The sequence below is a fragment of the Anopheles moucheti genome, chromosome 2 (assembly GCF_943734755.1).
Source record: "Anopheles moucheti chromosome 2, idAnoMoucSN_F20_07, whole genome shotgun sequence".
Taxonomy (NCBI): Eukaryota; Metazoa; Arthropoda; class Insecta; order Diptera; family Culicidae; genus Anopheles; species Anopheles moucheti.
In genome coordinates, this window is record NC_069140.1 from 29,246,698 (window position 1) to 29,261,867 (window position 15,170).

General features: G+C 45.3%; 1 protein-coding gene across 1 annotated transcript in view; it reads left to right on the forward strand.

Annotated features, from left to right (window-relative positions):
• The window catches only part of LOC128304900 (protein TANC2), a 109,019-nt gene that overhangs the window by 86,405 nt on the left and 7,444 nt on the right, over positions 1–15,170 (forward strand). Inside the window, exons 3-4 of the mRNA XM_053042148.1 lie at positions 1,789–1,943; positions 14,737–15,061. Coding sequence (XP_052898108.1) covers positions 1,789–1,943; positions 14,737–15,061 — 480 coding nt within the window. The remainder of the gene's footprint in view (positions 1–1,788; positions 1,944–14,736; positions 15,062–15,170) is intronic.

Sequence of the window (15,170 nt, forward strand, 5' to 3'; positions counted from 1 at the left end):
GGCTGCGAGCTGAATGTGATACGGGCCGCGATTGTTTGAAGTGCGAGTGTTGCGACCTTCGTCCACTAATCATATCACCGCTGCCGGTGTTACCCGGATTGCTTAATCATAGCGTTATTTAACCAGCGCTGTTTTTGGTACATGATACGTAACGGCATCTCAAACGTTACATACGAGCGAAGAACCATCATCGCCTTTTTTTTGGTGGTTCAATTTCAGCCCAGCACCATCTACATCGTGCCGGCTTGTGCAATCCTTTTAACGCGCAAAACCCTGTCCGATCGCAAGATCGAGCACGATCGACAAATCCGCTCACTTTCTTTTCCTGTACGGGAAAGAGTCTCTCGTTGGCGTTTGGTAAGCTTTTTGGCTGAGCCTTTTGTTGTGGGGCGCAAATGCCGCGCCCCGATAGTTGTTGCGTTCCGATCATCGCATTGTTAGGGGCAATTTTCTTTCGGCACTCATTAGGCGTGAAAATTCCCCGCTGCATTGAAAGGTGTAAGTACCGAACGGCCGGTAGGAAGGGTGGCGATGCTGGGGATTTGTGTTGGTTTACGACAAAATGGTGGATGCACTGTACGGCATCTTGATGGTTTCGCGTGAGCAAGTCCACTGTTCAAGTTTGAATGTTTCAATTTAACGCACGCTCTGACGTACGATTTTGCATCTTCCGGTTAGGTCTGTAAGGTCTCGCGAGAAGTACAAAAAACAACTTACATTCGGACTCCTTCTCGTGTTTTCGGTGCGGTTCAGCCCTTCAGCGTGCGGCAATTTGTGGTTCTGCGGAAATGAAACGCTGACGCTTTCTTCACTTGCCGCCGCCTGCATGAAGCATAATGAGTTTGGGTTGTAAAATTCAGCACCTCGAGGCACCACGGATCGATTTTGGTTAATTATGTTCCGTTCCGTCAGTGGGACAACGGGGTTTAAAAATGAATGGCCGCTATTATTTCTGCCTCCGGAACGGGAGTTTTGCAAGAATTTGTACAGCACACGAAGGAAGATATTTACGCCGTACATTGCCATGATGCCACCAACATCACCAAACATACCAACAGCCGTAAACGGGGTCGATGCGTGTCAATGGTGTCTTTAGCACGAAGTCACCGTGAGTGTACCGGCGGTAAAATTTGCTGACATATCGTTCGTTTCTGCCAATTATATGCAAATGCCAGCGCCATTCCATCGTCCCGGACGGCAGGTCATTATTATCATTATTATCATTATGACATTTTGTTTGTATTCGACCCGGCCCGGTCTTGGTAAAACAGTTGCATTCCAGTTCGGTTGTCTGCCGTCTGCCAAAAAATAACCGTCCTCGAGTACGGCGCACACTGCACCAGCGTTCGATTTTGACGGTGCGTTCGCGATCATGCATCTCTTCAGCTGCACACCGGTGGCTGTCTTTCCAGCCAGCAACTCCGCATTCCCTCTTACCGCCGTCAAGCTTCACTCAACCTGACAGGACAACGTGTGCAATTTGACACCTTCGTCTCCGCTGCGGCACAATCGGTGCCGGACGGTGTTGCAGCATTCGGTTCATTACGATTGTTATGTTTCGCGCGCTCCGTTGCGTTGCTTCGGCTGGGACCGAATTGGGAAACGAATCGGTCGAATCTTCGGATCGGTCACTTACGGGCCAATTGATTGTACGATATCTGCGGCGGTTATATTTAATTAGCAACGATCGACAAACCGATCGATCGATGTCGTTCGCCGTGGTTCAGGTGACGATCAAACGCTGTTATTCATAGTGCCCCCATTCCCTTCTGTTTACCTATCTTACAGATATTCTCTCTTCGAATGGTGCTATCTACCAACCGCTCAGCCGCAAGATGCACAGTTACGGCAGCAGCAACCATCTGATGTCACCGTTGGGATCGCCGCAGCCACAAAACCGTTCCCAGATGCGAACGAACGGACACTTTTCGTCGATCTATCAGGTAGGTGTAACATGGTGGAACAATGTTAAACTGCCACATTATCACACAATTTGCATTCGCATTCGCGTACGGTTCGGTGAACGGATTCGCGCATAATAACAATACATACAGGTGAGATGTACAGTCAGCTTGTTTGGGGAAATTTGAATATTTTGTATTGCATTTTGTCGAAGCTCCAAGTCTCATCAGTATATATATTTAAAACATAAAACCATGTAGAAATGGTACAGTTCAAAGAAAAAGGAAGTTGGATTGAGAAAACGGCACTTATCTTAAGCTTTTCTTTTGTTTGTAAATCGTTTCTCAGAATTTTTCTTTCTTGAAGAAGTTAACTTGAAATTTTAGTCAGAAATTCTGAACGCCATTTGCTAATACTTGATGAGAGCTTTCGTGTTTTAATGGTTTTCTTTTTATTGTATGTACGAATTATTGTCATATTTATGTCCAGTTATAAATCAACTTCTGCTTTCGGCTGAAAACCAAAACGTTTGTCAGTTGAAATTCAATTCAAATTACCAAAAAGCGACGTTTTAAGTATTATAATATTTTATACTTTTTCATGAAATTACAAAAAAATTGAATAATTGAGATTATTGTTCTATTGAAACATTTCACAACACGCCTTTTTAGAGCTTCTTAGTACCTGCTTTAAATAGAATTTGTGAATTTTTGGATATTGCAATCTATTGCAAAATAATCTTGAATATTTTGTTACAACTTAATATCAACTTGGGAACATCAATGTGCATTATATCATAAAATGCTTCCAGGCACCATTCCACATTGCTGCCTGTTCAGCAATGCTAATGCAATTCATGGTCGTGCAGAGTTAATGAAATTCATTTAATAAAAACCATAGTTCAAGGCATGATTGACATCGAGTCAGTTGTCTCGGTAGCTGGTGACATAGGACAATTTTCCGACCCTGCCAATTGAAGACAATTCGCCGTCAAGCCGCACGCACACAAACACCTACCGTTGCGAATTCCATTACTATCGAACTCCGCAGTCCCGCGTCGAATCGATCTGGAGCAAAGGTTTTGCGCACCGAAACCACCCCCCCCCCCCCCCCCCCCCTCACAAGCGATTTCAGTGTCGCGTGACCGATCCACCCGTTCAAGGTACGCACCACCCTCCTGTGTGCTACCGTTGGTCGGCTAATTAGGCTAGAGGTCATCACTGGATCGGTGGGGGCGCAATCGGCGAAGAACAAATTTCCACCGAGCTCCCTCCTTTCCACGCTCCATCTGTACGTGGTTGTGTGGCGTCTTGATTGATATATTTATTACACGCCAAAAGGTTTGAGTGTGCCGTCTACTTTTTGTTGTCTTTTCAACGTTGACCATCTTGGCAGTTCATGCTGCCCGTCTCAGACCCCCCTACTGATCATAATCGAAGGGCAACACGGAACGAGAAATGTCAGTGATTGCGGTGGTGCCCTGTGTGCTACGTTACACCGATCGTAACGTTCGCGTAATGAACGTTATTGAGTGTAATCTAGTGAGGGTCCATTTCCTACGGTGGCATTAAGTTCAGGTCCTTACGCAGCATAACGTTTTTCTTAATCAATTTGACGTGGTCCCGTGGTCGGTGGAAAAAGGATGCTCCAAAACCATGCTCCATCCCTGACCTAACGCTACACGACGCTAATAGCATAAATCATCAAACAGATGAGCTTTTATGTTGCGCGTTAAGCCATTAGTGTGTTTTTTATGGTGTCCATGTTTCACTGTGTTAGTGTGCGGAGAGTTCGTGGTTTTTTTTTTCTCACACCGACGAGGTCAATTAAGTCTTTTTGGAGGCTCGGTTGTTTTGACCGAGCGTGTAACGTTGATTAGGTTTGCCAGCCTGTCCGGGCTGCGATGTTGATGCCGAAGACATGACCTAGACACGGTTTTGGCGATGGTTCCTCACACTCGGGTGCTCTAACAACACGATTTGTAGCTCATTCGGCACAAGGTTGAGTTTCGGGCAAAAATCCTCCGAATCGAGCTTAGTTGTCCAAAGATTAGATATAGGTGATGGGTGAGCTTTTTGATCGACAGCTGATCGTACGCATTTTTTTCATTGATTTTTCTTATTTATTGAATCCCCTTACAGCGAATCGTTTGAATATTTATAATGTTATCAAACCGTGCGAGAGGTGTTAATTCCGTGCAGCCCCACCATCACCTGATATATTCTGCCACATTATCACCACACCAATATACATCTCATTTAGTCAGCGAATTACTGAAGCGGAGATTGAAAAAATTTACTTTTATCCTACTTTTCTTATGACACACGGCACGGCACACCACACGCATCGCAACAATCAAACCACAAATTACAGCGCCCATTACTGAGTGTTGGCGATGGCGTCGTAAAGAAACGCGTTTGCGAAAAAATATCCTATCGCACAAAAAAGCACCACCCGTTGCACAATTTGGCGCACAATCAGAATACTCGTCACACGGGGACAGCACCATGCAGCATATGATTGCGATTTATCGCCGACATAAAGCTTGTGGTTCCCCCCCGCTTTTACCAACTGTCACCGAAATCGTCGCCGATAAATGATTGACTGGCATTGCCACAGGCGCTGCAATGCTGAAATAATTCAGCAAAATGGCCCCAGACCGAGTGTGTGATGGGGTGCTGTATTCTTTTTGTTACATGGGAACGATCATCATCATCGGGGACTTTAATTGAGCCCGTCAGTGCACGCGTGGACCATCATAAATGGCCGGTTTGTGGACGGATATTTTCAATAAACCTCCAATCCTCCCTCCGAACGAACCTACAGGGCTATGGGGTGGCGTTTAAATCCATGCGCTTCGGGATTCCTCCACCAAGCGAATGGTGCAATAATAAGATACACATTGTGAGGCTTTCCCCCTTCTCGCTACAAATCTTTTTACGGCTGAGTGTATGTGTGTTTTTTTCTGTCGTCCCTTTTGTTGTGTGGTGCAGAAACTGACCAAAGCGAGATATCCCGCGAACCAATGTCACACGTTCCCTGGATAGGATAAGGATGGAATGTTATTTATGTGGGCTCTGTAGTTCAAGGTGCGCATCATGTGCGCTTTCGGCCGTACTTTTCCCCCGCTCAAGCGCGTCCCAATTTGTACGATCGTAAGTGTCAGTAAAACACTGTTCGACACTTCGGTGACAAAGCAGCAAGGGAATAAATCCTCCGCATGGCATGGCCGTTCGGTTTTGGCGGTTCTCTGTGGCCGCCGGAAGGGCCGCCTTTCCACAGCCATGCATCCCGCCAATGCTCAAGCACACTGTGAAATTACGTTCTTTAAAACGTGATCTCGAACAAATTGCGACTGGGCAAACGTTGAGGTGGCACCAGTGGTGGGGTACGATGTTTTATTGATATATTACGCGCTATTCATGATTGTCGCAATCAACCTTGAAGACCGACGAAATGCGTGTGATTGTGCAAGTGTGCCAAGCGGTCCCAAGCGGCCGGTTGGGGAGAGGGAAGTTGATCAACTCTGCTCCATATCGCAAGAATGAAATAAAACAAATCACAGGCGAAAGCTAATTGAAACGTAAAGCCACCCTGCGGTTCGTACAACCTTTTGTATCCCGACCAGCTGGACAACAGCCACCATCGAGGTCATGTTCGATTGCATGTTCGGTTTGTGCCGCGACACACGCGGTACGCGAACGCAGAGTGAAATGAAAATTGAAGGGAATTTCAGGGTGCTTAATTGATTTTTCGCACGACATTGATAAACGTGAGAATATATGCACTTGCACCGGTGATCTTGCCCCTGCGAGCGGTTCCTTAAGCGGTGTGTGAAGGAACAAAAACCAAACAACCAAACGCCGCACACATGCAAACGAGAAGTGCATTGCTAAACGCGTGAACCAATGCATCACATCGCGCGCGCGTGTTGGTATCGTATCGATCGGGACGGCGATTGGCGAGATTTATTATGTTTACCCTATGCTTTCGCGTTGGCTGTGGGCATCGTCTGCCCTCGGACGATAATTTAAAGGTAATAAATTAATTATGAACGGCAGTTTATGCTTCGTGCACTGGTGATCTATGGGTAAGATGAGTCTTCTGCAGCCAAAGCCCCAGCCAGCCGGCCATTGATTTTATATTACTTTGAGCGTGTGAAATAAAATCGAGAACCTTTTTTACTGCTTGGGTAGAATTAATATTGTTTGGAGTTAACATTTATATGCCCATTTGTTGAGCACAACCAGCACAAGTGAGGGTTTCATTTACCATAAAGGCTATATGAGTTGCACGCGTACTAAAATCGGATAAATCTATCTATTGATTAGTGACGCTTCACGCCAAGCGCCCCTTACAATGCAATGCCCCAGTCTGCTCTTCACTAACCGTTCCAATCTCTTGTGTTTTCCTCAATGAGACATTCACTTCATGCTCGTATGTGAAAACGCATTAGATTTGCGTTCGAAATGTGCACGAAATGCAGCGTGCCCCTTTTTTGTTTGATCCCTGCCGTCTCCGAAAACACACTTTTTCATTGTCTTTTCGCAACGAATTGACTATTCTAACCGCATCCATGCGCTGGATAGCAATCGGGCATGTGTTCACGGAGTCGTTCGCCAAGTGTAGACGAGCGTGAGAGTACAACGATTTGGGCAAACATATGTGTCGAACAGTACATTGTTATGAAGTGCAAGTTGAAGTGTCACATGGGAATGTAATGCGATTCAAACAATGCAAGCAATCTATTGGTTTGATCTTGTTGGTTGTGGTGATGCTTAGCGATTCAAATCACACATCAGCAAAAGTACCTTTCACACGTGTTTACGTAAAAAATCTATCAATGTTGTGCTGGTGGCATCTTTGGGGAAGAGCAATTTGGCTCTGTTGGGAAAACTTGAGAAGAGTCGGATCTTAAGCCGACTTTTAAAAGATTCGTAATTCTTTAAAGATTCATAATTATCTGACGATTGCGGATTCATGAATTACTGAAGATTAATAAATCGCCGTCACTTATTGAATCTTTATAATAGAACATCAGTAAATTTCAATATTTATCTAATATTAAGCAACATTTTTAGCATGTTACACCAATCTTATGTACTTTATGTATTGCTTATTCGCTTTAATTTTTTTTGTATAGAAAAGTTTTCGCACCAACGCAGCTTAAAACACAGAATCAGTAACAAACCCCATCGCACTGCTTCTGCAACTAGTGATTTAATTTTACTGCGTCATTCATTTGAATCCAATTAAGCCAACTTCGGTGTCACTTTCGTTCCCACTGCGGAAAGTGAAAGATCAAAGGATCTAATAAAAAAAAAGCGCACAAACGCACACGCATCCGTTCGTACACAAATGAGCATAACTCTTGTATAAGTTAGTTGTTTTGCTGTTGATTAACGTACTGTAGGGGAATGATTTCGTTAAAGTTGATTTGCTCGCTGAACGACCGAGAAGCAATAGAGGTTAGAAGCGCAGAAAGAGGGTGAGCGACAGGTCATGAAACAGTAGTTTGTTGGTGGGTGGGCACACAAGCTGAACATAATCCCCCCCCCCCCCGCCCCCCCCCCCCCCTTCCGTTCACCCTCATGAATTGGAGCCCATGTTGTGTGAGTATAATTGAATGAGCTTAATTCGAGTGGACACAGCGGCAGGCGGCGAACCGTGCCGGCAACATACATGCGCTGCAAATGCTGTTCAACATTGGGTCAGATCGTTCGATCGTTAGCAAGCCAATCGACAGCTCCCAGGCTTTTGCTGCGGGGCTACCGGCTCAAAAACGTCGACCATCGCCATCAATCTGTGGCAAACGGGCACCAGGAGCGCGCACCCTGAGCGCAATGCGCAAGACAAGGCTCGTTAGTTTGGGTTTTGCACTGATCTGCCACGGCGCGATCGCGATCAGGCTCGAAATCATCGAGCGCGTCAACCTGCCGGTGGAGGATAGGTGGTTGCCAGTACACTGTTTATGGCTCGGCACGAGCGTCACCGCTGCGACGGTGAACCAGCGCAAATTGGAGGCCGCACGGTACACATTAGAGCGCACACGCTGTTTGTCTCATAATTATGCTACCGTACATATGTAAGTGTGTGTGTGTGTGCAATGCACAAACTCGAAGGCTCGGAAATTATGATCCATTACATCAATCAGCGCATCGCAATGAAGCCTTTTTTAGTGGAGGTGTTGAAAATGAATGTTCCTTCCCAAGCAAACCGGATCATCATCCGACACAGAAGGCAGCAAATGCGTCTTTACTCATGCCCCGTATCTTGCGGACCAACGTGAGTGGGGTGGTGCAAATCCACGCGATGGTGATGGTGGCTGCGAGAGGAACGATTGCAAATTATGCAAAGTCTTACTCTGCTCGGACGATCCATCCGCGCCATGTGGTGTGGCGGTTGGTGTTCAGTACGTCGGAAATCAAAGGCAATCGATTTTCAAATGCATCCCTGGTACGGTCATGCGATGTTGCAGTTTTGTAATAAACTGCAGACCGGTGCACTGCGCTAGGAACTAATGTTGTTTCGCATGCGTAATGAAGGGTCCGGTTTATTTTTATTAATGGTCGCAACGTGCATTGCATATTTTTCCACAACCGTCTAGCCTATCGACGTAGCCATTCTGACGTAGCGTCGTTTTGGGACACCCTTACACGATGGCGCCATTTCACGATCCGGACAGAAAGAGAAATAAATAAAAAGTGCAGAAATAACCACACCGGGGCATAAATGAAAATGTTCGCCATGACTGTGGTCGCCTTCGATATTGATGGGCAGAATGATTGATGAAAGATGTACGAGCTTTGGGAGGGAATGAGGGGGGGGGGGGAAAGGGGTGGTTGTGTACGGGTTTGCAGAAGGATGCAAATTGAAAACCGTTCCATCAAACTGGATGCCAGTGGTGCAACGGGCTGCAGTATTGGAGTTGGGACCACCAGTCGCCGGGATAATGTGTGTTTGTGTCAGAAATTATCACCACGATTTCCCATCGCCACCTCTCTAGGGACATTAAAAGTCCTCTAGGGAGTGGGGGGGTTCACGACCAGGACGTGCTCTTCCGTCAAGGTAAATTACAACATAAAAGCTTCCCTATACGTGCAACTGTGTGTGTGCGCTTTGGAGAGCAATAATAATATTCTAATCAATAATTCTAAACTAAAAGGAAACTCGACAAGGAACCATCGAGAATTAAATAGTTCCATCAACCATTAATCCAAATCATACGCCAAAGCCATTGCTTAATGCGCGTGATCGTTCAAGATCATTACTCACGATAGATCACGGGATGCAGTTCCCTTCTTTTGGTTGTGGGTTGTGGGTGTACTACGATGCAACAGAACTTCGTTGTCCCATTGCATAACGATCGTGCACTCCGTGCGATCCAAAAGGAGCAAAGATCGAACTCTTCCTTCAATCGCCATTGATCGCATTCGTGCTGGATGGATGTATCTGCAAATTGTAACTGTTTAGCAATCGATTCTGCATCGCTCTCTGTGTGTGTGTGTCTTTGCATGTTGAAGATGTTCGCTTTGTGCTCAGTTCCTTCACCAACTCCGGGCCCTGTCGTGCTGCCGGAAGAGGTGGTGAATTTGACAGACTCGCGGACAAGCGATGCTGTTTATGGGCCCGATTGCATCTTGTACACTGTCGACGCATTCGCATGATGATTCATCATCATCGATCACTGTACGAGGCCGAAGAAAAATATCCCGTACGCAGACACATTCGCTGGACAGCAGCTGGAATGGAAGAGTACAGTTCCCCGGGATGGCTGAGGATTTTATTCGATATCAACTGTATGTTGCCCTTCTGGATGAGGCGCAACACGCTCTGCTGCTTGTCTTTCCACACACTCACACCCGATCGACACAGTCCCCAAGATGCCCTTTTCCGACGTGGTTGTTGATGGGGAGCGTTTTTCAATTGCTTTTTTATCTCACTTGATTCCTTCTCATTTTCTCTCACTTTCTGGTTCTGCCCTTATCGGAACGTCGAACTCCAACTGTAGGTGAAGTAAAAGCCATTTTTGGTAGCGACAAACCGGTAGCCGCTTTGGCCGGTGCTCGCAGTAGGGTTCCGGTTCTGTCGAGACACACGTCCGTCTGGCGCAGGACACCGCCACGACGTTGTTTGTCTTCGTGTCCCTTTTTGCGTTGTGGAGCAAATTTTTGACCAAAGTCAGATTTGTTTGGTCCATTGCGTGCGTGATTAGTGTGGCCGGTTATGGTGTCCGTGGTACGCGTGCGATCGCAGCCACAGCGATGTGTGAGTGATGGAGTGAAGAGAAATACCCCCAACACCCATCGCCAAAACGACATGAGCCGATCGGGCGATCGCAATACAGCCAGCCTCGAAAGATGTTCTTTTTACCGAGCTGGAATAACACACCAGTGGTTGATTCTTTTATTTTCTTTTCGTTTTTGTTTTGGCCAGTCAGCTAAGCCCTTTCGCTGCAACCTGAATTACCGTAGCTGGCGCATTTAAGTCCAAAGCGGGTTCTGCAGGAAAAAAGTAGGTGAGCTACAGCCTACCGCGCGACCCTTTTGCCGAGATGAAGATCTATAATTGGACACAGTCGTGTCGCTCGATCGGTTAAGATCGGCACACGGGGCTTTAATTGTGTCTGACCGTACCTGGTTTAAAGATGGCCAAAAAGGGAGCGCAAGATGGAGAGTGTTGTTGCGGTGGAATCGCCGGAAGCATCCGGTCAACAGCAACCGATGCAACGGAACAAGCCAGCAGTTTTTGTTGCTATCATTACGTGACAATGCCGCAGTCAGTGTCGAAAACCTGATAATGAACGGTAATTTTGTTTTTGGAAGCTCCCTTTTTTCCCTAATTTTCCACTTTTGACACAATTTTGTTTCTGGTTTTATTGACTTTTGGGAGAAAACTTTAATTATTTCCTCCGATCTGCACTCGGGCATCGAACAGTCACTTAAACTCTTCCCCTGCTGGTGATGTACACATATTCACCCATGTTTTACAGTAATTTCTCGTAATTGGTGTTATATCCGAGGGAAGGATGCCAAGAGGGGAGACATATTTTGTGAAGTTTCAATCTGAAATTGGTTCAGTTTACTTCATCATTTTAAGTGTCACCAGCAACCAGTAAAGGGCCCCGGAGAAAAGGCTACATTAAGCGAGTAAGGCAGCTCTGCCCTTATTTTTAGTAGTGTGGAACTAACGAAAAACGAAATTTAACGTTGTTAAATCATGTTTGAAGTACACCTCACTAACACCGGTAATGCCGTAGCAAAATTATCGGCCCCCTTTAAAAATTCCGCCCTGGGCCTTCAAGGGGATTGATCCTCCACTGGTTGAGAGTTGCATTAACGACACTGCTCTAACCACCATATTCTTATGTGGGAATTACTACAGAACAGCTAAAGTTCTGTAAGTGTGTTCCTCCGACATTCATAGCTTCATTTCATATTGCTGCATAATTTTAAACATCCCAAAAATCCTAAAAGACATAAATCATCGCTTAAAATTCCAATTCTCATGCCCTAAGTAATCTAAAAAGGTAAAATAATCTCTAATTCTTCCGGAGCCATCTAAGCGCAGAACGTTTCAGGAAAAGCGCTAGAGTACGTGGTTCAGAAAAAAAAACCTGGCCACATCCGACAACCTCCGATGAGTCAGCTTCGATTTTGTGGGGTATTTTTGTCTCACCACCGAAATCCTACGGTTTGGGTGTTACCATTTCGCAGCGAAATCGGCACAGATCAGCACGTGCGTCCATGCCGTTCGGTCCACTATTGAATGGTTGGCTAGCATGTTTGCCCTCCCAGACTGTCGAAGATCATTAGATAATTGTGAATGGTCCCGGGTTTGGACCCGCTGGTTCCACCCGCTCTGTTGGCCTGCCTACGTTTGAGGGAGGGCTCCATCAGCAGAGCCATTTTTTTTTTGTTTTCAAACGGCAACTGCAAAAAAATATCTCGCCAACCCAAATGACCCACTGCCCAGAGTCTATCGGGCGTGATTATGTTTGAAGGATTTAGATTTCAGTTTTTGGGGAGGGAAATGGACTGAACGGGATGAAAAGGTACACAGGGCACCGATAGGGTTTGTTACAACATTTTTGCTTTGCAAACGATGATGTAGAACGGCACAGGGGTGAAGTGTTCGATAGGAGTTGTTTTTTTTTGGATGGAGCCCACAAATTACGCTCCAGAGCCTACGTTGCGCATTAGTGCACACTGTGGCGTATAATAAAATCCTTGTTGTAGGAATGTTCCATTAGTATCGCAGGCACAAGATGGCACCAGAGATGCTTTGTTTTGGGGAACAGCAAGAAAATCGATTGCGCAATCATGTACCACCATGAAGTACAACAGGAAATTGTACCATGAATTGCAACAATCAGATCTATTAATTTATAGTTGCCTTGCCGCCAAATATTCATATTAGATATCCGTTTTTTGTTTTCATTATTTAAAAAAAAATGCGTTAATTTTCTTGAGTCTTGACTTTTTATACACATTTCTTTTGTGTGAAGAAGAACAGTTACGAATGCACAAGTAATATTATACTTTTATTTGTTTTGATGATTTCATTTGTTGCTTTAAACATTATAACTGCATTTGGTTTGAAGAATAATTTACTTCTGTTATTAAATTAATACTATGCCTTTTTTAGAACGGCATCGTCTTATATCTTAAATGATACGTTACACTTTACATGTTCAGCGGCGGATCAAACGGTAGGCGGAGTAGGCGGTCGCCTAGGGCCTCGCCGTGTTGGGGGCCCCAAACAATTTGTGCCGATTGTGCGATTTTTGGAAATTTAGCAGCAGAGTTAATTCATAGCACAAAATCTAATTAAAAAGGTAAAAAATTGATCGAAAATATCTTTGGTATATCGAAAATATCTTCGGATTTTATATATCCTTGGTTATATAAAATATTTGTTTCTATTTGATTAGCTATATCGGCCCGGTTAAACGGCTACGCAAGAGAAGTATGCAGTGTATTCAAACTCCTTCTTCTTTATCGGCACGACATTTTTAGGATGCTTAAGCCTACCATTTCTAGTTTTTTAAAATTATTTACCCGTAGGATAGACAGTGCTGCGTACGGAGGTTTGGTGGTCCAAATGAAATTTTTCCGTGGTCCTGTCTTGTGCAGACTGGCTGCGCTACCAATACACCATCTGGTCGCTCCGTGAACCCTTATATCCCCTTTAACTTCAACCTGTTCATGTATTCTATTTCTTGAACCTATCATAGTAGTCTTGCTAAAATATTGTTGGCGATATCGTGCGTGCTGAAAGCGGTCTCGTTTTTTTGCATTGAAAACTCAGTTTGTTTGAGAAAAATTAGTGAGAGCTTTGTGATGTTGTAAACCTATAATTTGCTACTGACTATCAAATTGTGCATGAGGAGCACGTAGTGTGTTTCATACTGATGTAAATGTGACGAAATGATCGCAAGTGTCTTCACAATGACCGAAGAGATCGGCCCAGAAATTCTTGGATTTCTTGACGCACGGACAACCGATCTAAACTTGGAGCATCAAACTTAATACGCAAAAATCAAGCGAACGATCGAAATTCACATTAATATGTGCAGGGCCACGAGAGTTGATAAAATGCTGACAAATTTGTCCAATGACCAAATCAGCTGGTCAACTGTGAAAACCACAATACCGTAGCCGCGCACACAATTGTTTTCAGATTTTCGATACCAGGAGAGCATGTCTCTCAAGAGGTGACCCTCAGACACTCAGGCACTCAGTCACTCAGTCACTCATGAGTGACCGGCACTCATGAGTGACCGGCACTCATGAGTGACCGGCACTCATGAGTGACCGGCACTCATGAGTGACCGGCACTCATGAGTGACCGGCACTCATGAGTGACCGGCACTCATGAGTGACCGGCACTCATGAGTGACTGGCACTCATGAGTGACTGGCACTCATGAGTGACTGGCACTCATGAGTGACTGAGTGCCTGAGTGTCTGAGGGTCACCTCTTGAGAGACATGCTCTCCTGGTATCGGAAATCTCAAAACAGCTGGTTTGTATGGAAAGTTAGTGTATAAACATTGCATACCTTACGGCGCATTGCATTGCAAGTTGGTTGCAAAGTGAGTGTATAAACATTGCATACCTTACGGCGCAGTACTATGAGCTACCTCTTCCGTGGATGCTCTCCTGGTACTATACATTCGAAAACTGGTAGTTTTCGAAGAAATTTTGCTCGACCAACGGGAAAGTTAGTATTTAAACATTGCATGCCTTTCGGCGGATTCGAGCAAAATTGCTGTACTAGGTGCTCTTCCGTGGATGCTCTCCTGGTATCGGAAATCTGAAAACAGCTGGTTTTGTATGGAATTTCGAATCAGCCGACGGAAAGTTTGAGCGAAATGAAGGATGCTCTCCGTTTCATCCATCTTCCTTAAACTAGTGAACGCTCTCACGGGTTTGATAGTATGCAATGCAATAGTTATGAGCAAATTTATTCCACCTCTTGAAAAACATGCTCTCCTGGTAAAAAATAGGCATTAGAAAATCTTATCAAGATATTTGAACATTTTACCTGATATTGCTGGAGCCTTAAGCCTCGACTTGTCTTTCGACTGCTATAACTCGTGCTATAAATAATAAATGCTGACTGTATATCTCCCCTTTCATGTTTCGTGTTTTAGTTATGTTCCTATCATTGTAGTTGTATGAAGCTTTTTGGCTACTAATTCACATTGTAGTAGATGCATTGCTAACGCTCTTCACATTGCCATTAAGCACACTGCTGAATGCACACCCTTTTGTGCGAAAACTACATCATTTAACCTTTTCACCTTTTCTTCACCATTCCCCCCTTCCAGAGTCCCGCCGACATACTCGGTTCAACGGAGCGCTACAAGCTAAAGGATCGTCCACCAAAGTGTCCCGCGGGCAGCAAAGTGGAACCGCACTATGCTAGCATCGGCAGCACCACCGGTATCGTCGGTGCGACGCATCAATCGTCCGGCTACGGTCTGATGAAGCCCCTCCAGCAGCGTTCGGCACTGAACAGCAGCAGCGAAATCACGTCCAGCACTTGTGCGACACCACCGCAGAACCGTCGGCGGCTGTTCAGCCCGAAGAATCTGCGCAGCCCGTTCGGCTACCGGCGCAGCAATGGAAACGCGGACAACTCCACACTGTCGGGTAAGCTGTGGGCACAAATCGTGATTGAGCAATCTCGCGTCTCGTGGGTGTATCGTCAGATACAGACATGTATGTTGGTGAATCGACTGTTCGTGGTCATCGTTTAAGA